General features: G+C 51.9%; 1 protein-coding gene across 10 annotated transcripts; it reads right to left on the bottom strand.

Annotated features, from left to right (window-relative positions):
- Positions 1-877: 877 nt before the first annotated feature.
- ITPRIP (inositol 1,4,5-trisphosphate receptor interacting protein) lies at positions 878-24,128 on the bottom strand. 10 transcript variants are annotated; one of them, XM_048060376.2, is made up of 4 exons: positions 23,933-24,128; positions 19,529-19,635; positions 11,315-11,431; positions 878-6,909 (listed from the first exon to the last, which is right to left on the bottom strand). In XM_048060376.2, exons 3-4 carry the CDS (start codon positions 11,392-11,394, stop codon positions 5,247-5,249), a joined length of 1,743 nt encoding a protein of 580 aa, XP_047916333.2. In that variant the 5' UTR covers positions 11,395-11,431; positions 19,529-19,635; positions 23,933-24,128; the 3' UTR covers positions 878-5,246. The 10 variants fall into 10 exon arrangements, 8 of the variants coding, with proteins under 8 accessions (XP_047916333.2, XP_047916337.2, XP_013029974.2 ...); XM_048060380.2 differs by lacking the exon at positions 23,933-24,128 and adding an exon at positions 23,217-23,879; XM_013174520.3 differs by lacking the exon at positions 23,933-24,128 and adding an exon at positions 20,494-23,208.
- Between the last annotated feature and the right edge of the window lie 364 nt (positions 24,129-24,492).

Here is a 24,492-nt window from a genome sequence, read left to right as displayed (position 1 = left end):
TGAGGCAGGCTGTGAACAGGGCGGTTTGCTGGTACTGCTTCTGCCTCACTCTGCCTGCTGGGCCTGTGTCACGCCGCTTTATCCTGACTGTTACTGTCTGCAGAAAGGTGCCAGCTGAGAAATCCAATGGCATTTGGAATGTTGTGGCACTGCTGCAAAGGAGCACGATACACAAATTTAATCTTGGCTCCATATGTGTGGTTAAGTCTTTGTTGAGACTGTTAATGGCTGTGGGCCTGTTGGTGAATTTTAGATTGCTTTGCATCTAAAATCTGCCCCTTCTCCTGCAAAGCACCTAGGACACTCTTAAAAACACCATTGGGGTTTTAATCTTTATTCTGTGCACAATTTTTAAAACCAGTGTCAATTTGACATTTTCACAAGCTCCCAAATGCCTAAACAGCAAGGGCCGTATTTAAATGTTTTACCTCTGCACCTTCTACACTTCTACCTCAGAGCAGATCGGTAGAGCTGTGACACCCACCTTCAAGACAGAAATCGCTGATCATTTTTTCTCTAGCACTTTGGATGCGCTCTAGTTTCAGCCAGATTTATAGTTAGTTAGAAACTCAGTGCCTTAAAGGCAGCACCTCTGCAAACTGACTGGTAAAGAGAATTCCTCTAGCTGAGCTGGAAATTCAGGAGCTTTTTGGTTCAACCAGTAAGGTCAGCATCTACCACCAATATTCATGGCTTCCTCGTTCACATTACATCTTACTCTGGAACAACTTCTGCCTGCAATTAGAACATCACAGGGGGTCTTGCTATTGGGCTTAATGTGCTAGGATTGCACCAGGCATATTCCAGCTCCATCCTTCTGCTGCCTCAGAAACATTTCTTGGGAAGCTAGAAATAAAACAGACTACGCTTCTTTAGATTTTGTACAAGACTTTCTTTATTATAAATAAAGCTGCATGAGAGGATCTATACGAATTCAACGGTGTCCTGCTATAAAAGCAGCAGTTTGAGTACAGCATCGTGAATCAAGGAAGAGCTTACTTTGGAGGGTTTTGATGTTATTCCCCGTTGCAGCTCACTGCCAAGACAGCTCTTCATGTTACAGTTCTACTTCTGAACTAACATATTACCCCCCACAAAAAAATCCTAAAAAAAAGACAGGTAATAAATAAAGCTATTTATCACATAAAATCCTATGAGAAGAACTAACCCCTCGATGACCAGCAGCTAAGCTGTTAAAGATGAATTCTTATTTCTTCACCACTGAGAAAATGTTGCAAAGGCTTGGCATTAAAAAAGTATGGTGAACAAACACCAAATCCTCCTGCTTGAATGATAGATAAGGTTGTTTGTTTTTTTTTTTTCTTCACTGAAATCCATCTTTATAGCCCTGTAAGACCTGTATACAGAGCAACCCAGAGAGAGAAGCTGTATTCTGTGGTAGGCACATAGTAAAGAGTGAACTCCCAGCAGCTCCCCTTAGAAGACATTCAGCTCCTGAACAGCAATAACAACTTAGACCAAGGCATTTCCTAAAGGTGAATAGTTCCTGAGGCTATGTTGCAGATCAGTGGGTGTTATCACCACCACTAATTCCATTGCTTTGACAAAACCTGTAATAAAGTATTAAAACCACAAGTTGAGGGTGGAGGGAGTGGCTGGAAAGCAGCAGAAGGCACTAGGAGTTCAGCTGGGTAATTCTCATGGTTAGCAAATAGCAAGAGCAGCACCAAAAGGGGGCTGGGACGGGCAGTTTACCTTTCCTTAGGATCTCTCGTGGGCACTACCAGAGATGTGCGTTTGTTACTCGTGTCAAGCTGCTTCCCATGGATGCCCAGCAAGATGTCAATCAAGGCAGCACTAAACATGGGGGCACTAAAAAGTCGTAGGACACTTCTACTGGCAGACAGCTGATGGAGCTGACCTGCCATATAAACATTTTAATGAAACGTGAGTGTGGCATTTTACTGAAAGGGACAGTACCTGGTGGGCAGATTTAACACAGGAGAGACGAGGCAGGCCAGAGCGTGATATTCTTCATGTGGCAGCTCTCAGCCACAGCAGTGCTGTGTACCCACATCACCCCAGGTGGAATAAGCATATATACCTCTGGTACATGTATTGGTGGAAGGCCTACAAAGGAGACCTCTGTCCTGAGGCACAGCTGATTAACACTTCAGCCCCCGGACAGGTATGAGTGGGTTTGCTCATAGCCTGAATGCACAGACCAAATCTTGTAAAAGGTGCTCGGGTAAAATGAGCATGTGGCATGCATGTAGGCAAATTATGCCGAGCAATTTGCTTTCAGGGAAGGCAAATCCATAAATACCTTGGCTCAGCTCCGGCTTGGGTTCAACTAAACCCCATGGGAACACGTTGGGGTGAGTCTGGGTTTAAAAGCAAATGTGCACACAAATACAGAAAATGAAGAACAAAAGATTCGACGCACTTATCAGTTTAGGTTCCCTTTGAGCCTAAGCAGCCGTGCACTGAGGTGTGTAAAGGCAGGTTTAGGCCTGTTTACATGACTGTAGGACTGGTGTTACGCAGCTTTACTCTGCCATTTTAAGAGAGAAGTTAGATTATTCTGTTAAACAGCCTTTTCTTCTCATCCTCCCCCTGCTCAACCTTATATAAAAGTTATTTTTCAACCCCGTGTGTCATTTCCTGAGAGACCTGGGTCACAAATTTGTTTCTGGTCTTTGGACAGGCTAAATTTAGATGCCTGACAGGAAGCAGCAGAGAATTTTTCATTTCTCTCTGGTTGGGCTAGGGACACATTTAGAAGCAGCTCAGACCACAACTGCTTCGGTATGACCTGCCTGCAGGCAGCCCATGCAGAGCGGGATCTGCTGCTGGCATGGCACAGAGAACCTGAGCAGGTAGAAGCAGCAAATTGCTTGGGTTTGCAAACAACTGCTGCCGCTTCCAACGTAGCCTCCAGTGTTCACCCACCCTCCCTGCACCTCTGCCTGTCACTACCTGTTTGTTGTGTCCTCTGCAATTGCTCTTGCACTCTTTCCCACTAGGGAAGGCTTGCTTGGTTATGCTGATGAAAGCCAGGGGCTTACGGCTCGTTAGCGTTAGCAATTAGTCCTGTCCTGATGCTGTGCCAGCCCCGGCAGTCTCCCAGGCACAGATGAGCCAAGACTTTTCCTAATGGCAATAGCTGCCAGCCTCTTCTCTCCCGTTTTGATTCCTGCCCCTTATTTTCTGCTGAGACTTATTACTTAAGCACCCCACAGCTGCGACGGTAAAAGCCAAGGGGAAAGCAATTTGGGCAAAGAGCTCCTTGTCCTCACCAGTGGGGAACCAGGAGTGGAAATGGAGCTGCAGCTTTTTCTGTCTTGGTGCAGAAATGTCCCTCAATGGTGGGGGGGACAGACGTGAGCAGACATCAAGGAGCTGGTGAAATGGTTCATACAAGGAAAAGGCAGGAGAGGACGTGTCTTCGGGGAGTTTATCAGCAGGCTGGTTAAGAAGCCGTGTGCCATACACTGTCCCTAGTAGTGATACGAGGTTAAATCTTCTGTCTGATGCATGTGATAGAGGGGACTGACGAAAAGGAATGCGTGGGGCCGTGACACATGGTGTTGTCACCCCTGATGGGCCTCACTACCCAGGTCAACTCTCCTCTTGTAAACAGGATTCAGAAAAGCCTTAGTGTAGGAACATGGCAGGAAATCCTGATGTAAGAACACAGCAGGGACGGCCCCTTAGCACTGCAGGTTGGGCCTCAGGGACCTCAACAAGGCAGATCTGCACTAAGACCCTGGCTTGGATCCTGCATGAAGCACACGAAGGAGGGTGAGGAGCTGCTGAGGCCTTTCCTCCAGCAAGGCCACCACACGAGGGCTTGACAGCCCACTGCCACAGCAATACCACCTTGCTTCCTGAAGGAGTTCAGGCACCTCCATTTCTGCTTTGTTTCTTTCAACACAAGCCTCCAGATTCTCCCCTGGCTTGAAAGCCTCCAGAAGCTGACACCTCCCCATCGTACTACCATCAGAAAAAGATGGTTTCCTAGCTGCAGTTCCCAAGAGTAAACCCCATCAAAGCAGCAGTCTTAAGAAGGATCGAGGAGGCCCTATAAGGAGTCAACCAGGTAGCTTTTACCTGGCACAGAAGGGATAAGAAGCCACATGTAAGCAGCTGCAGAGATTGCACTGCCAATCTCTACTGTGTGTGCACCTCTTGCATCCCTCCTCCTAATTTGGAGCCATCCTGCGCTCATTAAAACCACGCTGGGAGAGCTGCACTCTCATTTGGAGGGCGATCGTTTCCTCCTGGTACCCAACTCCTGAGATTGGGCTCATTACAGAGTAATTTTGAGGAGTTTCCTCTTTAATAAAAGCAAAACCTGCAGCAGTCGTTTCTCTCTTTGCTGATTCTCAGACTTGCTGCCTGGAGATAAGGAGAGCAAACAAATAAACCAAAAACCCAGAACCCAGTAACAGCATTTCTCTCTTAACTAATGTAAAAAAGGTTCCTGGTCATTTATCCATGGAAAATGGCTAAGAATAAAACCCACTAGCTGTGTTACTATGAAGAAAATGGAAGACATAAATGAAATGGTCTCAAGACACAGGTGCTGCTGCCTGCTCTGCTACATTCTCCCCACTGAGAATAAACATGTCGTGTCCAGGAGTGTTTTTGATGGAGAGGACAAGCCATTTAAACTAGTGCTGCAAGCCCTATCAAAATGCCTTTTTAAAAAACTGCAGTTTGCCTTCAATTAAAGAGAAGTGCTGGATTTAGAGATTTCTACATCCAATCCAGAATTGTGTGTGACCTCAGCAGTGACGCCTTGTTCTCCCACTAACACTGTCTCATGTTGCACTTCCCATCGGTCACAGAGCTCCTGCTGCCTGCAAGCAGCCCCAGGATCCCGTCTTTGACGCCTCCACCCTTTTCTTATCTTCCCCTTCCAAAGGAAATGAAGTATTTGGCCACCACCACCATTGCATTGCAGGCATCTGAATAAATTAGTCATATTTGTTGCTCATCACCGCTGTAGTGTGACTGAGGCACAATATAAAAATATATCCTTAGCTGCGTAAAACCCAGCCAGCACACCAGTGGAGCAGAAACTTAATTTTCTACCATGCCTTCCAGTTTCTCCCTATTCTCCCCCCATCCCTTCTCCCTTCCTGCAGAAACCACGACCAGGACAGGCTCAGCTGCAGACAACAAGCTGCACTGGCAAAGTCAGTTGTCTCCAGGAGGCTTTGAAAAGCTGCCCTCTGGACTTGTGCTTAGAGGAACAAGTGTTTTCCTGCTGGCTTTGGTTAAATGGCTTCCTTATGGATCCCATTGGTGTGTGCAAGGGGAATGTGCACCGTGTACTCGTTTATCAGTGCAGACGTGTTCCTGAGCATCTCATGGAACGTGTCAACTGTCTTTCTGTAAACGTCCCTGCGCAGCACGAAGGGACGGAAAAGGTTGAGAGGCTCAGCCCTCTGGAATGTGATGGGGAAGCCCAGCTCTGCTGGTACCTTCTCATTGCCAACAAAGAAGTGGTAGAGCTTCTTTTCGTGCAAACATTTCTCCAGGAATTTCAGCATGTCCTGGAGACGGGCCTCCAGCTTCTCTGGGGCCCAGTCCTGACTGGGACGTGCCTGCAGCAGATGCAGCATCACTGTCTTCAGGTGGTAGTTGGTGAGCCCGCTTGGGCCTGTGAGGCTGCACTGCTTCCCGTGCAGGAAGGAGAGGATCTGGAGGCAGCTGATGTGGCAGGCACCGGCCGGCAGCGTTTTGGAGATCAGCTGGATGAACCTCCTCTCGTACACTGCGAAGGTGAGGAACCAGCGAGTGCTGGAGGGGAGCTCTGCTACCAGCTCATTGCGAGGGAAATGGGAGATGAAGTAAACGTCCGAGTTCTCGTACTGCACCACAGGAGTGAGGTTGAAGGCGACTGATTTCCCTGACCTGAATTTTATCTTCAGGGCTCCTGGGGAGTCCAAGAGGCTAAAAGACAGGTCGAATTCATACTTGTGGGAGATTCTGTTCCAGGCCTTGGTGACTGCGATCTGGAACCACTTCATGACTTGGTCAGCATCAAGATACTGAGTATTTTTGAAGCACAGGAGGTCTTCCATCTCGCTGCTGGGCTTGGAAGTATTGCCTTGGCTATGGAGAAGGCACAGCATATCTTCCCCTAGTTTAGTCTTGTCGCAGATGCAGCCTGTCACATCCTCATCTGCCCTGCATACCTTGATAGTGCCATAACCTTGTTCATCCGGGGCAAAAGAGTCTCCAGAGCACCAGATCTGGGACCGGAAACAATACGGCTCTGGGGGTGCAAAAGGCACTATCAGGTCGCAGACGAAAGGTTTCCGCACTCTCCAGTTCTCGTACATGCTCCCCACACCCATGCAGTCCTCCACTTCCATGTCAGCGTCCCGGTTACAAACGCTCCTCAAGGCCTCCAGCAGGTCATCTGCAAAGCCCTCCACCATCTCCCGCATCCTGGCCATGTCGCCGGTGGTGCCCAGGATTCGCTTCTCGTAGAAGCTGGCCAAGGTGGCCTTGTCAGGGAAGGCCACCCCCTTAAACGCTTTCCCCAGGACAGCCATGTCGTCTTCTTCTGCTCCTGTGTCCTGCCAGTTCCCCTCCTGGAAATCCTGCCTCCAGAGCTCGATCAGCAGGAAGATGACCATGGAGAGAGCTGTCCACATATCCCACGGGACCTTTTCCTCTTTGATTTCCTCCACTACCTTTGCAGCCTTTTCCAGAGCCTGCTGTGCAGCTTCCTGGCCTGCGATTTCCTGCTCCAAGCGCAGCTTCTGCAGCCGAAGGTTCTCCTCCCGCTCCTTCATCTTCTGGATGATTTCTTCCGTGTTCTCGGGGACAGTGCCATTCTCTTTAGGGAAGAGGAACGGGCGGTTGATGATAGCTGTAATCACCACTAGGCACACTCGGAAGATTCCCACGGGCATGGCAGTTCCTTCCCTGAAAGAGAAAGAAAGGCAGAGTGAGCCACGATTCAGAGTATATTCCCTCAAGAAGAAAAATTAAAACAATCCCCGCTTGAATAAAAGCTTTGGCATATTTTCTTACCCTGAAAAAGCTGCTTGAGTTCCTAAGCCAATGCCTGTTTCTACAAGTTACCGACTAAGCTTCCCAAAGAGACTTTATAAAACTTTATCTGTGTATGGTGAGGATGAAAGGATCTTTCTCATTGAATTAGCTTCGAAGAACAGAACTGTGACAGCATTTGCTACCCTCATCCCACCGCAGTTCTGCGGGGCAGCGAGGGAGGGCACGTCCTTCTTCCCTCCTTTAAAGTTCACAGGGCAGAAAGGAAGAGAAGCAGGCGGGACCTCACCAGGCATAAAAAGAGAAGGCTGGAGATGACCACCACTTGCCCCCAACATAAGGCTGGAGGTGCAGTAAGGCAGGTGTGGCAATGGCAGAGGCAGGGCTATCCTGGCCGCAGCCAGCTTGGATCGGAGCAGTCTTCAGTGCAGGCAGCTGTGTGCCAGCCGCAGTCCCCCCCCTTCCACGTTCCCCTGGCATGGCGCAGACTGCTGTGGTGCTTTGGAGCTGCCTCGCGTGGTTGCTGCCTCTGCTGCTCGACCCTCACACTTCAAAAACCTTTCCGGGCCTGGGGGCTCACTACACAAGAATTCAGCTCCCAGCTTGCTGGGACACGGTCCCATTGCCAGGACCTCCACCTGGCCCTGATGAAGCCTCCTGGTGGTCTGGATCAGAGGGTGCTCAGGCTCAGGCCAGGGCTGTTTCTACCCCGATGGCACTTTGGTTCCTCGAGGGCTTGCATCTATCAATGTCCCAGGCACCTGCTCAGGACGGGATAACCTGAGGCTGTTACTGCTGAGATGTGACAAAGTCACCTGTCCCTCTCCTAGAACCATCGCCCCTCAGTCCTACCACGGGGAGATCAAAAGGACAGGACAGAAAAGCAGGGATGTTTCTTCTTCCTACATCTTAATGCAAGCCCTTTAATACCTGAAGAGAGAGTTTGAGAGAGGTTTCTGTTACAGAGTGTGTCGATAAAAGACCTCATCGATCGGACCGGGAACAGCTATCTCCTTCCTGACAAACCAATCCATCCTGCTGCAGGGATGAGGCCGTTTCTTTCACCGAGGCACCGTGAGCACACGGGGAGCCGAGGGCTGCCGCTTCCCAGCCCTGCCACGGCAGCTTCCTGGCCGAACCCAGCGTGTCGGTGCCACAGCCACGCTGCTGCCCCAGCACCTGGGCAAGGAGGAGAAATCTCTGGTGGTCTCGTTCCTCTCCTCACAGAGCACGCAACAAGGACAGACCTATTCCAGCGGGCCGTGTTACCACTGGTGCATAACAGAGTGCTGGGTTTGGTGGCAGGAACCCGGGTTCCCTCGCTGCAAGCACTGCACACGGGAACTGGCTCCTCGGGCACGCGTCTGTCTGTGCTTATAAGAGGGCTGGGACTGGAATAAGAAGGGGAGGGAACAGGCCTGCGATGCATTGTCCAAGCAGCAACAAAATTCACACAGTGCTCAGGATAATGCTGAGTGCCCCTCCCTGCGTAACGTTCACTAACAATCCTTTCTTTAGAGCCCATGTACGCGCACAGATGCTCGCCCTTACACACGGCTCTGGAGATGGTTTGCTGGCCTTTCTTGTCCCTTCTGCATTCACATTAACTCTTTAATTCATCGAGCAATGAATTAAAGCAGAATTAATGCCCAAAGCTGGGCATTCCAGTTACTCTGTGAGCTCCGTGCCTGGCCACACTTTAAAAATAACCTGGGGTCACTCTTCATTGCAAAGGGCTTTTATCAGCACGCCGGGGCAGGGCAGGAAGCGCTGGTGACTTCCGTTGCTTCGTGCTGTGCTCCTTCAGGCTGCGGGCGCTTTCCAAGCTTAAAAATAACATGGCCAGAGGCCAGGGGTGTCCTGCTGCAGTCCTGACCAAGACAACATCGCTCCTGTGCCCTGCTGGGCCCTGAAAGAAGCCGGCTGCCTTAGGAGCTTCTTGTACCCTTCAAGGATATCCCATGCCCCAAGGCCTGTGGCTGTCCCGCTTCCAAAGGCTACCTGCCCCATGGCTCTGCCAGCAGACGGGGGCAGGCCAGCAATCCCCACGCCACCGATTCAGCTGAATTCATTCTCATTTGCACTGACAGTCCAGGATATCCCCCCTGGTTTAGCAGGAGTAGGGTAGGGAGCGTGTACGCCTCCTTTTCCCCCAGCAAGCTGCCCAGGCATCGAGCTCTGGAAGAGATGAGAAGGATGAAAAACTGGAATGAAAACTCAGGATGAAAACCGGAAGTGAGAACATCTTCAGGTAGCATGGATTTGCAAGAGGCGCGTCTGTTTTCAGCCTTAACAGAGGAAGTTCTGGTCAAAACTGCCCTTTCACTGCTGTAGCTATTCCCAGCAGAAAATGAAGGCGCACACGAAGCCCTGAAGGTCGCTGATGCTCAGTGAGCGAGGTCAGCTGCAAGGGTGGAAGGGGCAGAGCGTTCCCACATCTCATCAGAGACAGCTTTCCTGGCTAACATGGGAAGACCAAATAATACAGGTGAAACCAGTAGCACTGCCTGCTAGGGCGGTCCAGCCCTCCCCGTAACAAAGGCTGCTCTCTTCACTCGCTTTCAACTTCAGCCCAAGCCATTTAAGCCTGATAAAAATATTTATGCTTGCTCTGGCTGAGACAGCTTTGGTGTGGGGAGGAGAGAGGGAGTCCAAATGTTTCCCAGCTGGAGACTAACAAAAAGAAACACTATTGTTTCATCTACACATCATCACATTTAGTGACTTTTCAATCTTAAAAAATATATATATATGTATGTATTCATGAGGTTTTAAGCAGCAAATTCCCAAAGCAATCTTCAGCCTTTTCTGGCCCTGCCAGTTTCTTTTTTTTCTTTTTCCATTCAAAGCACGGGCAATGCCCAGACGTGGCAATAAGCTTTCATCTCGCCCTATTTTGAAGACCCTCTTGCCCTCCTGTGTGCAAGGTGGAGAATGAAGCAGCGTGGGCAGGAGGAGGGCCGGGGTGAGCGGTACATGGCCCCGCCATCCCGATGAAGACGGCTGTGCCAAGCTCAGTGCCAGGTCACCACCAAGCAGCGGTGGGTGCTGGCTGTTCAAACCTGCCTCCACACCAGAGGAATCGGTTTCCTCCTGGACTTTCCTGTGGCACTCACTGCTTCAGCGACTGGGCACTTTGCGGATGCTACGGTTACGATGGCTCCGAACAGGCCTGAGAAGTGAGGGGGCAGGCACCGTCCCTGCTCCAGCTTGGGGAGATAAAAGCAGCTGATAACTCTGTTGCCCAATTAGAAACAACCATCAGTGGCATCCTACAGCAGGCTGTACGTTCAAAGGCTTCCCCAGGAGCACCTGCAGCCCTCCATGCTCAGCTCCCAGGCAAGTTACACCCATCCTTTCAAGCCCGAAGCAGCCTCCCTGCTACAGGATCCTGACCGGCACCACAGGAAACCCTGAATGCTGAGGGGAGCCCTGAGAGGGGAAGGGAAAAGACAACGCTGCAATCGTGCAACATGGGTTGGTGTCACAGATTGCGTTCATAAACACACCAGGGTGACTATGCCCGGAGAGGCTTGCCACAAAACTGCCATAGGAAGACTTTTCCTTTGCCACATGTGGGCAGCCCCAGCCATGTGCCAGCCCCGTAAGCTGAACAAGTGGCGCTGGGCTCTGCAGAGCAGCCCTCCCCACGCCTGCACCTCTGCAGTAACTGCAGCAGCAGCTTCAGGCCCTGCCGCTTCCTGCTCGGTCTGGGCAAAGGAAAGAAAGATTAAACTTGCAGCCTGCACGTGCCCTGAGCCCGATGACCCTCTGTCTTCTCTGAAGACACAGGAGAATATTTCCCTTTCATTAATCACCCCTTTCCCTCCCCAGGAGATTCTCATACCGCTCTGTTTCTCCTCCTTCCCCCCACCTCTTAAATTCTGAACCATGGGAAGCAAAGCCCGCTCTGGCTGGTGTTCAGCAGTAACCCAGACAGAGCGAGCTGAAGCTTTGATTCTTAAATTAGAAAAACCCAAGTCAAGGGACTGACTGTGGTCCAGTAATGCACTGAAACGCGCTGAGACGTCATTAACGACATACTTGATTACTTCCTGCAATTTGGCTGACACAAAAGGCGGCGCATAGGTGACTGCCACATTGTGTTTCACTTTGGTAGGCTGCAAGAAAAGCAGGGATTTGAAGAGATGATAGTAACTACAGCTGGTTGGGAGCTTTTTTCATTGAAAGCTGCCAAGTTTTTGAAACCAGAACTTTCAGGGGAACAAATATAATTTTTGAGAAGGTCCCTGAGGTCTGTAAAGGACTCTGCAGCCTGTTTTACTAGAGAGATGAATCGTCCAGAACAGCCACTGACCTGCACTTGGACTTTCTTGCTGGGAAGACGCAAATCCCAAACCCAGGGGTGTCAGGCCCAGCCCAGCCGTACGCTCTCATCGCTGGGCTTCTGGGAGCCCCCCGATTCCTCCTCCTGCTGCAACAGAAAACAAGTTGCCTTTTGGCCTGAAAACGCTTATGCTGCATTTATGAAGACCTAGTCAGGACAACAACGAACACCTTCAATATAAAATTTATTCCAGCTTTTAAATTTGCTGAAAGCCCTTACTGACGCGCTACAGCCTTCTCCCGTTTGCAAATACCGCTGCCTCTGCAGGTACGGACCTGGCTGCAGCAGAGAGAAATTACGTTTCCTCTTACTGGGGACTTCAGGCTCTGAACTGTAAGGAGCATATGCATTTGAAGAGAAACGGGAACTGTAAAGATGCATGTCAGTATTATTGTTCCTGGCAAAAACTTGAAAAGATGCACTTTAATTAGTCAGTCTCACACCACTGACACTGCTGGTTTTCTAAGATCTCCTCATCAACATTTACAGAGCAATCAAAAGGCCTTTGCTGGCTCAGGGTGGATAGGGAGGGCGGTTTTCCTTTGAGTTTACATATAAAGCTTCAGAAATAGACGTGCTGGATAGATGCTCATGGAAAAAGACAAGGTTACTGGTAGAGAGGGCAATACACTGTTAAAAGCATCAGTGTGGTCTCTGCCGTTAGCTGCTGGACGTTTGTTCAAATTTTGCCTGGTTTACGCTAAGAACAAGAAAAAAATCAGGTTTTAATTTTACATGCACGCATTCAACAACAGAGCACGCATCTATACCCGTGTAGTATGATCACTTACTTGGGATGACAAAAAATTCTGTTGAAGGCTCTCCTCCAAATTCAGGAGGGGCTGGCAGTAATTTAAGTTTTGGTCTCCTTCCCAGCCCCTGAAGCTGCTGCCCTCATCACTTGGCTGCCTTCAGGTCAATACTGTGCTCTCCTGTTTGGACCTGGGCTTCCACAGGAATTGAGGAATTGGCATTGGCAAGACTTCAGTCAAACCTGTCTGGTTCTTGAGACTATTTTTACTGAAGAATCATTTTCTGGGGTGGGCAGGGTCCGAGTACTATTTCGGTGAAGAATTTCAGCCCAGGATCGAGTGAGGTTTCCTCCCAGGCCAGAACTGGGAGGCCTGTGGGTTACCCGGTGTCGCAGTGGGACGGATGCTGCCAGCAGAGGAGAAACTGCACCCAAGCACTACATCTCCAGACGGGAGTTCCCAGGTTCACAGGAGTCAGCCAGGTGGGGCTGCCGAGGCGCTGGAACCTGGGGGAGGCTGCAGAGCCCTTGTGGCTGAGGCAAACACACAGCCCACGTACTGGGACAAGCCCCAAGGTGACCAAGGGTTTATTGCACCAGTCTGCTCTTCCCAGCTGGCACCATATGTGTTAGCATGTATGACCACGTCTGGTTTTCACCTGGGGATGTCTCCTGGCACAGACAGCAGGAGCCCAGGGGCTCAGATGAGGATCCTCTCAGCTGGTTTCCACCACCCAGACCTCACTGTTGCAATGAGAAAATGTCCCCAGATGTGTACGGAGTATCCCACACGTCCTTCTCCATCACCAGCTCCTATGCATTGCCCTGGCAGCACCCAGCAGGGGCTGCCTCTGCACAGGGCTCGGGGAGAGGCCCCTGCTTTCCCTTCTCCTCAGCACGCAGCCCGCAGCAGCACACGCAGCCCAGCCGGAAAAAATGGGAACCACGAAAAGGGATGCAGAGTCTGAGCAGCATCAGCTTGTGGAGTTGTTTCACCCCCTGTGGATTAAGCCTATGGGCAGCGCGCAGGACACTCATGAGTTACTGTCACGGTTGGTTCAGCAGGGACTGCTGGGATCCGGCTCTGCCTTCGCCTCTCTACCAAAGCCACGAGTGGGAAGGACCAAATACACGAGGTGTGGAGGCCTGGACGGTAAGGCTGGCACCACAACCATGTTTAAAAACCAAACCAGGCTTAGGAAGCCCCACCCCAGATTAGCTGCCGGGCTGCACGACAGCAGTCGGAGAGGCCACGTGCCCGCTGGCCTTTGTTTTGCCGTTTGAGAACACGTCAGCCCTTCGTAACTCCCGTGAACATCCCGTCCCGCGCCTGCTGCAGTGCCAGCGGGGTCAGTCGCCCAGCCCCAGTCGGACATCCTGCCCAACAGGCCTATCGCGGGCTTTTGGAAGCAGCACCTTCCTCCCGGGACACCAGGTCAGCTATTTCCAAGGAAATGCTGATGCTCATCCTGTGTACGGGGCTGGGGAGCCCTCCCTTCCCACCGGCGGGTGGACTCGGCTGGACAAGCACGTGAGTGGCGCCGACATCGCTCTGGAGGCAGCTGCTGCCGTGCAGCCCAGGTCCCGCAGAACCTGTACGTCGTGGGCTCCACAGGAAGGGCCCACGAAGCTCCGGGTGACCACCGATTTTGCCAGCACCACTCTAAGCAGAGGAGTGCCCGACATGCCCTAGGGAGGATGGGAATTCGTTCTGGTATCTTCCAGTCATTCCCTGTCTTTGCCATCAGGAAGCTTTTCCTCATGCTTCATTAACTCTTCCTTGATGCAGTTTGAGCCCCTAACTTTCCAGTGAGCAGAAGTAGGACAGACCATTTCTTTTCTTCTTGCAGAAGCACTCAAAATATTTAGAGGCTCTCCCCTCCCCTCCTGCTTCATCTTTCTCTGCACACAGATACATTTGTGAGAGGTTGCCACAATATCCCATGGCTCCTCTTCCTCCGTCCCCAAAACCTGGATAGTACAAAGAGCTCTCTTTCTGGCACATAGGGAGTTATTTACTTTCTAGTGCTCTTTTCCAAAACCTGCAGAGATATGGGACTTGTTAGATTTTCAGTTTCATCAGTGAGTGGGGGATTTTTCTGGGTATTTCTGAGTCACCATTTCATTGGCATGCCATACCTGTACGCACAGAAAGAACGTAACTCTGGGCCCTCTCCTCCTGCCACGAGGAGCTGGCAGCCACCGTAAAGGACACCTGTAAAAGCTGCTAAATAAACACAGAGCCATGTCGTGCCCTCAAAGCTCTCACTGTCTGTGTAAGGCTGGACACGAGATGGGATACCCACGGAGACCAGGAGATAAAACAGCATGAGGAGGATGTTTCTCAGCATCCTGCCTGTTGCCTGAACGTCTCTTTGCTTTTTAACTGTGCAAGCCAGCTCAGCTCTTGCCAGTAAGCAGCACGTGGCAGCCTGTGCAGTGCCTCGGGTTCCCCCCGCTACGGCCAGGAAGGGTTTATTACAAATTATAACACGCTGCTGGCTGTGAGGGATGCAGGAGGGGAAAGGTAGGAAGTGTGTATGTGGCTCCCACCCACGTACTGGGCTGTTGTGGTAGGATCCTGGCCAGGAACAGCTTGGCTTTTTAAGCTGAATAAATTTTATCTGTTAATTGAGAGGAGAACAATTGGAGTAGACCAAACTTTTATGTTTTTAGGAAAAGAAAAAACACGCCAAGACTAAAAAAAAACCAAAAGTTGGCTTACCGACCTCGCCAGCTCCCTCCCCCTCAAACCAAGCGCGATGGGAGCCAGGTACTTCCCTTGCACAATCTTTCATCAGCACAGATGGACACAAACGACAACAACCCCCCTCTGCCTTACTGGAAGGCTGCAATGTCAACAACACTGTGAGGAGCGATGTCAGCGCACACGTGCTGTCTGGCCTCCACCTGGAGCTCACGATGGGACCCCGATGGGATCATCCCAGGGGCTCTGGCTGTCACCCTCAGTCACACGGTGGCTCATCGGTCCGGACAGGACAGCCACCTCGTGGAAGGGTGGTGCGAACACAAAAAGGGATAAATTGCCAAGATCTTTGTTCACACCTGCCCTTCTTTTCCCAGTTAATTCTCAACAAGGTGAAGAAAATCAAACCAGTGTTAGATCAGCCAGCAGTTACTCTGACTCTCCTCACCCTTAAGCATATTCCCTGCATCCCTACGCACCCAACTTCACTGCATGTTGTATGTACATTGATACGGATGCTTCAGTTTGATAGGGGTTGGAGGAAACATTACAAGAAAGTTGATTTCCCAGCAGGGATACACCATTCCAGCTCATCCAAGAAGAGCACACGTAGATACTGGCACAGCTCAGACGTGACTTGCAGAATGATTGTGGTTTACACGTGACAATATGAGGTCCCGTGTCAGTCACGTAACGAGGAGCTCTTATATATTACAGACAGTAGAAAGCACATGCCTTGAATTGCCAGACACTTCCACATTAAGAAGCTGAACCAAAAACAGCAAAAAAAATGTCATTGTGGGCTGGAAATTTGCGTGGTCTGAGATCTCCCACTCCATCCCAGTCTTGACTCAGTGACAAAGTAACGCAGCCGTGTCAGGAGCCCTGCAGGCCCCCAAATATCTTTTTAAACAGGGCTCAGAAGCACTGGGTGAGTCTGGTGGTCTGTGTGATATTGGAACATTGTTTTGATAACTGGTTACAGCTGCTTGTATTCAAACAGTTGGGGAGGAACAGTATTTAAAAGCTGGCTGTTGTAGCAAAAACGTCACCACAGAAATGAAAAGCAATGCTTTATTCCATTGCCTAAAATCCCAGCTTTTTTATAAAATACAATATAGTTCCTTAAAGAAAGCGAAAACACCAGACCGTGGAAGCCCCTGAAGGGCTGGGTGGAGGGCGTGGAAGGAGAAGAGAGCAACAAAGAGTGCTTTTACTGCAACACTTCCTCTGTTCTCACAAGAAAACTCACTGCTCTCACAACGCCTTCCTCTGCTTTCACTAGGACCCTCCCTGCTCGCAGCAGGGGCAGTCTGCATTGCACACCAACATGGGCAGGAAGGATCAGGCCCTCTTACTTCACTGCGCAGTGGCTCTAGAAGTGAACAGGAGAAACAACACAAACGCTTTGGGAAGCAGACAGCCCGTTCTTGGCTCACTCCTCATAAACCCATGAGCTGCCAAGAGACACGCACACACACAGATATGTTGGCTGCAGAGCACTGCTGGCTATCCCTGCTTCTCAAAACTAGTTTGGATTAATAAAAACCAGAAGAGAGAAGCCAAGCCATACAAGAAAACAAACTGTCCCACTTCTGTGCAGTATTTCCATGATGCTCATCCTTCAGTGGTCACCAGCTCGGGGCCATTTTCACCCAAGCGAGTGACTCAGAGGGCAGCCTATTGCTACACGCACCCGGCCGTAACCATTTTCATGTGCTCTTTGCTCAGCCCCCTCTGCTCACCAACAAAAGAAGAGATCTTTACGCTCTTCCTTTCCCTGAATTGTTTGTAAACTGACTGCTGGGAAGCAAAACTCTGGAAGTGTTTAATGGGATAAGAGTGATGCAACATGCAGCGCTGTAGCAAAAGTCCCAAACACGCATGTGAGGGCTGTGAAGACACGTGGTTCTTATTTGGGATGTGTGGGGTGAACCCAAACGCTTGCTTCCTTTATAACATAAGCACCACAAAGGAAGGCTTTGTTTGGAAGCCAAGGGGCAGGCTCTGCACACTTACAGGCTGCGTTAGGACGTAATGGGAACTGTGAGTCATGGTTGTGGGGCCCCTGCTCGTGGCACAGAAATCCCCTCTGCAGCAGCAGTCAAGGAGCTTAGCTTGGGAGAAACGAGCTCCCAGCTCTGCGTGGAAGACTGAAAGCATCCAGGACCAGCAACAACTGCAAGGCTGAGCTAAAACATGTGCTGTGGGCGACTTACAGCGCAGGCACGTCCCTCTCGGCTGGCATTTCCTCCTGTAACTCTCTGAGAGCCTGGGATCACAACCTGCACTCGTTCCGACAGCATGAAGCAGCCTCGGCTCAATGAGGAGCTGGGATGGATGTCAGCCAAGCACCTTCTGACCGTCTTGTCTTTGGCTGCAGAGGAGCGTGGCCTTGATAATTAGACTGGGCACAGCTAGCTCTCGAGGTAGGACTGCAGCAGAGCTCTGTGTCAAAAGTCACCTGAAGTGCCAGGTAACTCATGTCACCGCGTGTTACAGCAGGGGAGAGCCAGCTGATGGATTCCAGCTGCCCAAAATACAGAGCCCTATCTCATCCTTGCCCCTCCTAGCCTGGGAGGAAAAGATAAAGGTCTTCTCTGTTTATCACCAATGGATTGCCATCTGCAGCTTAGAAGTGGCCGTACGACAGAACATCAAGAAATCTAGAAATCAGACTCTTATCTGAAACCAGTGGCAGTCAGGTACCTGAACATTCAGGGGTAAATGATTTAGGGGCTAAGCACCTTGGATCCAGATACACACACAAACACAAGCCAGTACTGTGAACATTAAATGTCACGGTTTAGGCTTGAGAACATCTCCTAAGCTCCACCTCTAGTATATATTAACATTCTCCCAGAGCTTAAAAATAGGCATACAAGAGCCCTGGAAGAGCAATACAGTCTCTCCTGCCTACACGCAGAGCCTACGCTGCCTGGATGGTTTCTGGCAGATCCCTGCTTTGCTCTGAAAAGCTTCCAGCAAATCTCCATCTCTGCATCACAAGACAGTCTAGACTAGTGCTTAACTACCTCGGCCTGTAGGAATTTCCCCTTATCACTGTGTGTACTTTCTGCAAAGGAAGGTGTAAGCCCCACTGGGATTCTGGCTCACACAGATGCTGTCTTGTCTTAGGGAGATACTTCCCCCCTGCAGGCAGCGTGGGAACCTTTTGCTCCCACTCACCATCAGGTGCTCTCCAGCATCACCAAATCCTCTGCGATTCAGAACTGAAAGCAAGGCACTCGAGCTGAGTTTCGTCGTTCTCATTTGATTTTCTTGGCTTCAAACTGCATCTGTTCAACTGACGGCACCCACCGTCCCTTGGGGAACCCAGAGAAAGATGCAGGAACGGAGGTGGCTCAGCTGACACCTCGGAGCTAAACGCACCGCTTCTCTGCTCAGGTGCAACAACCTTCTCTGCGTGCTCTTCCCCCTGGTTCTGAAAGCGAAGGAACAGTACATTTTCTTTCGCCAGGCAACTGAAGAAACCATATGAATCAGACTGTGCCTAACAGCACTTAAATTCTGCAACAGTTGGCCTCAACAGCCCTCGTCCTTGCCAATACCACACTCGGTTTTTCCAAGCCACATGCATGGCAGTGGGGTGCATCAGATGTTTGCCCTGTAAATGCTGAAAAAGCATCTCTGCCTTGAGGCAAACATCGCTGATATAAATAATGTGCTGGATCAGCCAGAAAAACCTGCCTCTGGAAGAGGAATAATAATGAAAGGTGGTGGGGGGAAAGGAAAAAGAGAGAGATCCTCATTTACACACAGGCGATGGCAGCGGGCCAGCTCTCACAGCTTTGATCCAGGCTGGTGGAAGAGCATGCCAGGGAATGCAGCGAGCTGAGCTCTGCCGGAGCAGAGCAGCCACCTGAACCTGGGTGGGAAAAAGGGGACAGACACCACCCGACGCAGACACAGCTCCAGAAGAAATAAGGAAGAAAGTAAAGTCACACGGACTACACGAAGGAACAGGTACTCGGAGCTGCAGCAGGACACGGCGGCAGCCAGGATTGCTGCTCTGGCAGCTGCCTCTGCCACCAGCCACATTGCTTCCTTTCCCACCACTGTCTGCAGCCACACACTCACAGTTTCCCCAGGTTTCTCAGGGATTCTCATACAGACATCATCTGGACAATTAAAACTCTGCTCATCGCTGGCTAGTAAAAGCTGCTGTTTCACATCGATTCAACAGCCTCTGCCATCACCCCTGATCATCAGGAGGCTGTCCGGGCACTTCCAGGCCTTTGCCTCCCCGCTGAGAGCTGGAAGAAGGGGGATTTAACGCTCCATGGATCTGGGTAAGGGAACTCCAGCAAGTTCTCCTGCATGGCAGCAAATGCGGCAGTAGCTGCTGTCAGCAAAGCTTGGACCTTCTGGTTCCCATCTGCCTTCCCCTCTGACTAGACCCCAAGGTACCAAGCAGCCAGATTAGGGCAATTCTAGACTGAAGGCTGGAAGCAAGAGGCTTTTAATACTGAACTTCCAAACTGAAGACGTTTCCCAATTAAATCGTCTCATTATTGCTAGATCAGGTAGTCTTTGCAAGCGCTGTCTGACCCTCGCTACTGGAAACAGCACCGGTTACTAAAACATGAGCCACACCACTTCCCTTCCAGCACCTCTCCTGCAAGGCGAAAGATCTCCTGGCGAGAGCCGATCAAGATCAAATCACGCCAAAACTGGAAGGAAGAATGTCCCCTGGAGCACTTACCTGCTATACAGCTCTGCAGGTGCTCATTAGACTTCACATTACTCCCATCGCCGCGGTGCTGAGCAGGCTCCGTGCAGTCACCCACCACTGAAGCACAACCAGGAAGTCTGCAAAACACAACGAGAATGAATGAGGAAGTTCAGGCAGAAGATGGGGCCATAATGCAGTTACCTAAATTAGGCATTGATTAAAATAGAGATTAACTCCCCCCCTCCTTACCTAGCGCAGTGATCACAGAAGCCCAAGAGACCTGAAATAATCAGCTTTGAAGTGATCAGGGAAGAGTTAAACCTCTCCTGCTCCCACGAGGAAGGATGTGAATCGCGCCGTGGGTCCTGACGTACCAGCAAGCCAGGACCTCCCTCCTCAACTCCATCCTCACCCACCAGCCCTCTCCTTTTCAAACGGATTAGGGTCAAATTAGCAGCTGCGTATGGGCTGGGACGGTTTTGCCTGGGATTGGTTTGTCTCAGAAGAGGCACTAGCTGCTGTAAGCAGCTTGCGAGGTAGAAAGACTTGCTAGGGGAGCCGGGCTTTGAGAGCTAATGTGAGAAACAGAAAACGCAGGAGAAGAGGCAGGAAACAAGTCTGAGAGCACGCAGGAAGATGTGAAACGCAGAACCACAAGATAAACTACCATATTTTAGAAGGAGAGAGAGGTTATGAAATTTCAGATGAAACAGGAAACAAAGCGAAGCCCTCTGAGCAGAAGCAGTCGAGCGGTGCGACGAGCAGACACAGGGCCACCCAGCAGCCCCCTCCCTCCCAGCCACTTCAAACCCTCTGACTGCCTTGATCCAAAGCCTGACGAAAGCTGCAGCAGCCCTCCCCCTGGCTGAGATGAGCTTTGGAGCTGGGTCCTTTGAGGGCCCGGTGTAAAGTCGATGCGCCCTTGCTCTCCTGAATTGCTTCACGTCGGCAGCTGTTGGGGATGGGGTTGATCAGCCCTCCCTCCTCCCACCTACCTGCTCTGAGCAGACCGTGTGTAATCTCACTTCTCTAATTCCCTCTTCAACTCTGGGGCCAAACTGAACAACCAGATTGAGCCCTGACGTCCCAGTGCCTCTGCACCACCAGCACAACGCTACCGGCAGCAGCGCATTGTGCCAGCACAGCAGCCAGGCTCTCCAACCCCAGAAGGGCAGGATCCGCACTCTAATATCCCAGTGGATGTTTGCTAGCCCTCAGGGCCTGCAAAGTCTGCTCCCGTGGTGGCTCGAGGCCAGCAAGGTACAGCAGGAGCTTCTGCTGGAGGAAGGCAGTGAGGAGCGCTGCGCTGCCAGACAGGGAGAAGAGCAGGAAACTGCTGCTAAGGGACCTGCACGTTCTCACTTCTTAAGAAAATATTACGTCATAAAGCTGCAGTCAGGATCTCCCTCTACTATACGCTTACAGATGTTGGAGAAACTCTGACTGAGGTGTAGGTCACAAGGAGGTCCCTGTCAGTAGTGGCTCTGCCCGCTCTGCATGCTCACGCGCTGGCACAGACCTCCTCGTGCTCACTCCACAGTGTTTGCTCTGGGTCAGCCCTACACAAGAGCTTCCTCTCCACATCAGAGATCCCAAATGCCCCTGCTCCAGCGAAGCTCAGCAGCTCATCTGGCCTTCAGGATGTGGCGGTAAAACCTGTTTGTTTTGCTGAATCCCTGGCCAGAAGAGCCCAGCCCCGAGGCGGGCTCGCGTTCAGCAGAGAATCAAGGCGGCTCAGCCAACCTCGCATGGCCCACACGTGTGGAAACCAAAACAAGCTAAAAAAAGAGCCCTGCCGCGGCTGCACCCCTGGGCTGGCTCTCCATCCCTCCGTTTGCCCGGATCTTGGCTACCTGCCTCCCTTCCTGCTCCCCGTGCTGAGGGGTGAGCAGGCAGAAGGTTTTGCTCACGCAGCTGAGCCTGAATCCTGGGCTCCACGTCTGGGCACACGGCGATGCTGCCCAGCACGCGCCCTGGCCTGGCTCCCTCCCTCCAGCCTGACAGCCAGAGTCTCTATGTCCCTCCACCACCCAGCAATTACATGTCGGGATGGAAAGTACGCTGCCTGGCAGCAAAGCTGCTTTTTATCAGCGTAAGTGGATTATAAGAACACTTGGGAGAGAAAGAGCTGGCCCACCCAACAGCCTATTTTAAAGGGGATCTGAGGGAACAAGCCAGGAGCTTTTTTTTTTTTTTTTTTTTTTCCCAGCTCCTTTCTCCACTGAACCATTACTCTGGATTTTAATTGCAATCCTGCAGAGCAAGGAGTGCAGGGTAGGACAGCACAGAACAGCAGGGAGACTTGGGCAGACTCCTTACGGGGTTCACACAGTCCATCCGTGTGTCCCAGAAGAGCTGCTTCTTAACACTCACCTTGTTGACAGAGGCTGAATTTAGCTTGAATTTTGCCAGGAGTAAATTTGTTTTAGGTGAGATGCAGATGTGTAAAGAGAGAGCAAAGAAACAGAAAATACACCACCCCTTTTGCTGGTGTACTCATTGCACTCAGGGAACTGAGTTTAAAAAAAAAAAAAAAGGAAGAAAAAAAGCCACAATGTAACCCAGTAAGTGTGCTTTCTGATATCACTTTATTTGCATGAATTTATTTGCAGGCAAGCCCCAAAATACTGAATCAACAGTCAACAAGCAACCGGTTGCTAAAGCCAGACTAAGATTGTCCTTATGAAAGCCATGCGGTTTTTGCATAAAAAACAAACTCAGAAATTAGTTAGATCAGCACACTGAACACCAGCGTCGCATTTCTGTGGGTCAGGTTTCCTCTCTCTGTTGCTCACTGCCACGTAAGGAGGGCTGCAAGCACAGGCATACCTCAGGGGCTGCAGAGGCACGCAGGAGCCCTTCTTGCCAGGGAGGGAACCAGCAACACGCGAAATGGGAGCGTGACACGCAGCTCTGGTGGCCCCAGCCATCACTTGGCCTGGGACAATCACTCATGAAGTGCAAACTCCTCCAGTCCCTGACCTGGGCTATTCAGTCTGGCTTGTACGGAGCGGGGGGATAAAAGGCTGCGCTTGAAATACCGCAGAGCCCAAGCAACAAAGAGAGGAAGACAGTTAGGTGGGGAGGGGCCGCCGCCGGGCTCCTGACAAACAGGTACAGCTCCCCGGGTGTGCGCAGGTATCCGGCTCTGCCTTGCACACACCGATCACTGGTTTCTGTGCACCCTGGTCATGCAAAAAACAAAACGTCATCTAGCAGCAGGGAGCCAAGAAGCCCTCTGGGCTTCACCAGTACTGACATCGGCTCTCTGACCTTTGGCAAATTGATTCACCTCTTTCCACTTCAGTGGCCATCACGCTTAATATGTGTATTTCCCGTACAAGCAGCGTGAAGTGCCTATTGTGCTGAAAACAAGGCCGAAGAGAAGGCTTTAAGTTTCCATTCCTAATTTCCAGGCTCTGCTTTTCCTTAACGACTGAAGAACCCCTTTCAAGTACATTAAGGAAAACTGGGAGCAGTAGGGTTTAAAAAAAGATGTCTGTGAAGGTAAGCAGCGTAACTTCAGTCAGAGCTGAAAAGAGCGTTGGGATCCTCAGCAAACCAACCCCAGCGCTGCCTGCCCGGCACGTCGGGGCCTTGCTTGGCAGCCCACACCAGTACCCTGGGCATGGTTCAGGCTGCTTGCACTCAGTAAAACTGCACCAGTAGTAATGTTCTCTGTTAGTAACGTTCCCTTAGGGACACTGCTGGTGCTTACCTTGCCTGGCCACGTAGCAGACCCCGATAACAACACCTCTGGTCCTCCCAGAGGACTTTAGCATGGCAGTTCCCAAGAGAGCTGCTTCACTTGGAGACTGCTCCCTGACTTCACTCTGAGTTGAAGATGGAAAGGCCGCCAGAGCTCTGGCTCTTCGTGTCGGTCCTACAGCCCAGAACTCCCAGCCACCCAGCCCTGTCTCTCTCCAGTCGGAGCTACAAACCAGGCACACGCAGCCGAGCGCAGCGGCTCAGCCACCAGCCCGGCTCCCTCTCTTTGTGCTCGTTAGCGGGATGCGGTATCGGAGAAGAAAGCGAAGAGTTTTGCAACAAGCCGCGCCCAAACCACGTTACCCCTTCCAGGCAGCGAAGCCCAGCAGCGCACAGAACCCCTACGCCGGCCATCTCCCAGCGGCACCGACCCCCTGAGGCGGACGCGGGGGCCCCGCTCCCCTGGCCCGATCCTGCCGGGCTCCGCGCCCCGTGCCCCTACAGCCGGCTGCCCCCTGCACCGGCCCGGGCTGCCGGGGAGGGAGGCTGCGAGCTGGGGGCACTCGGCCCTTCCGGCACCTCAGCCCCCGGGGCCGAGCCGCCCGCCTCCTCCCGCACCTTTTCTCCCCCAAACCACCGGCGATACCCGGCCGGACAGCCCGTGCCCCCCGGCAGCCCGTCCTTCCCCCCCACCCCCCCGGCTTCCCTCCGGGCCCCGGCACTCACCGGGCTCCGCGGCCGGGCCGGGCCGACCCCGCCGTGTCCCGCAGGCGGCTCGGTGAGCTGCAGGAGGGCCCGCCCAGCCTGTCCGGAGCGGGGTTTTGCTTGCTTTTGCTTTTGCTTTGCTTTTTTTTTTTTTTTTTTCTCCTTCCCTCCCCTCCTTCAAACCACCCCCGCCAGCCCCAGGGCCCGGCACGCCGCGGTTTGCAGCCCCAGCTCGCCGCCGGCTCCCCCGTGAGCTTCCCGGACGGTTTTGCAGCGGGGACGGAGAGGAGAGGCGCCCATTTTGCTCCTCGGATGCCTGCTGACCTCCTGGGGGTCGAGCCGGGGAGCCGTGGGGGCGGCAGGGGGCTGCCAGCCCCCCGCTAAACCCCGCCGGGGGCACGGCGAGGGGGGCTCCGGCAGCGGCCTCACGGCACGGTGAAATGGCTCCTTACAGATCGGGCAGGGGAAAGTTGGCTCCACAGCCAGCGCTTCCACCGAGGGGCTCAAGGAACCGGCTTTGGGCGGCAGCGCGGTGACATCTGCCTGGTTTGGGGCCCCAGCCCTTCGCTGCAGCCTTCCTC

This window comes from Anser cygnoides, chromosome 7, assembly GCF_040182565.1.
Source record: "Anser cygnoides isolate HZ-2024a breed goose chromosome 7, Taihu_goose_T2T_genome, whole genome shotgun sequence".
Lineage (NCBI taxonomy): Eukaryota > Metazoa > Chordata > Aves > Anseriformes > Anatidae > Anser > Anser cygnoides.
The sequence above is the reverse complement of the archived record's forward strand: the minus strand, read 5'-3'. Positions and strand labels throughout refer to the sequence as shown.

What these genes read in the sequence shown, in the direction of transcription:
- ITPRIP (XM_048060376.2), bottom strand. Translation starts at nt 11,394, where the DNA reads ATGAGAGCGTACGGCTGGGCTGGGCCTGACACCCCTGGGTTTGGGATT. An exon ending in GCAAGAAAGTCCAAGTGCAG is followed by an intron (nt 6,910 to 11,314) that starts GTCAGTGGCTGT and finishes TTTCTCTTTCAG; the next exon opens with GGAAGGAACTGCCATGCCCG.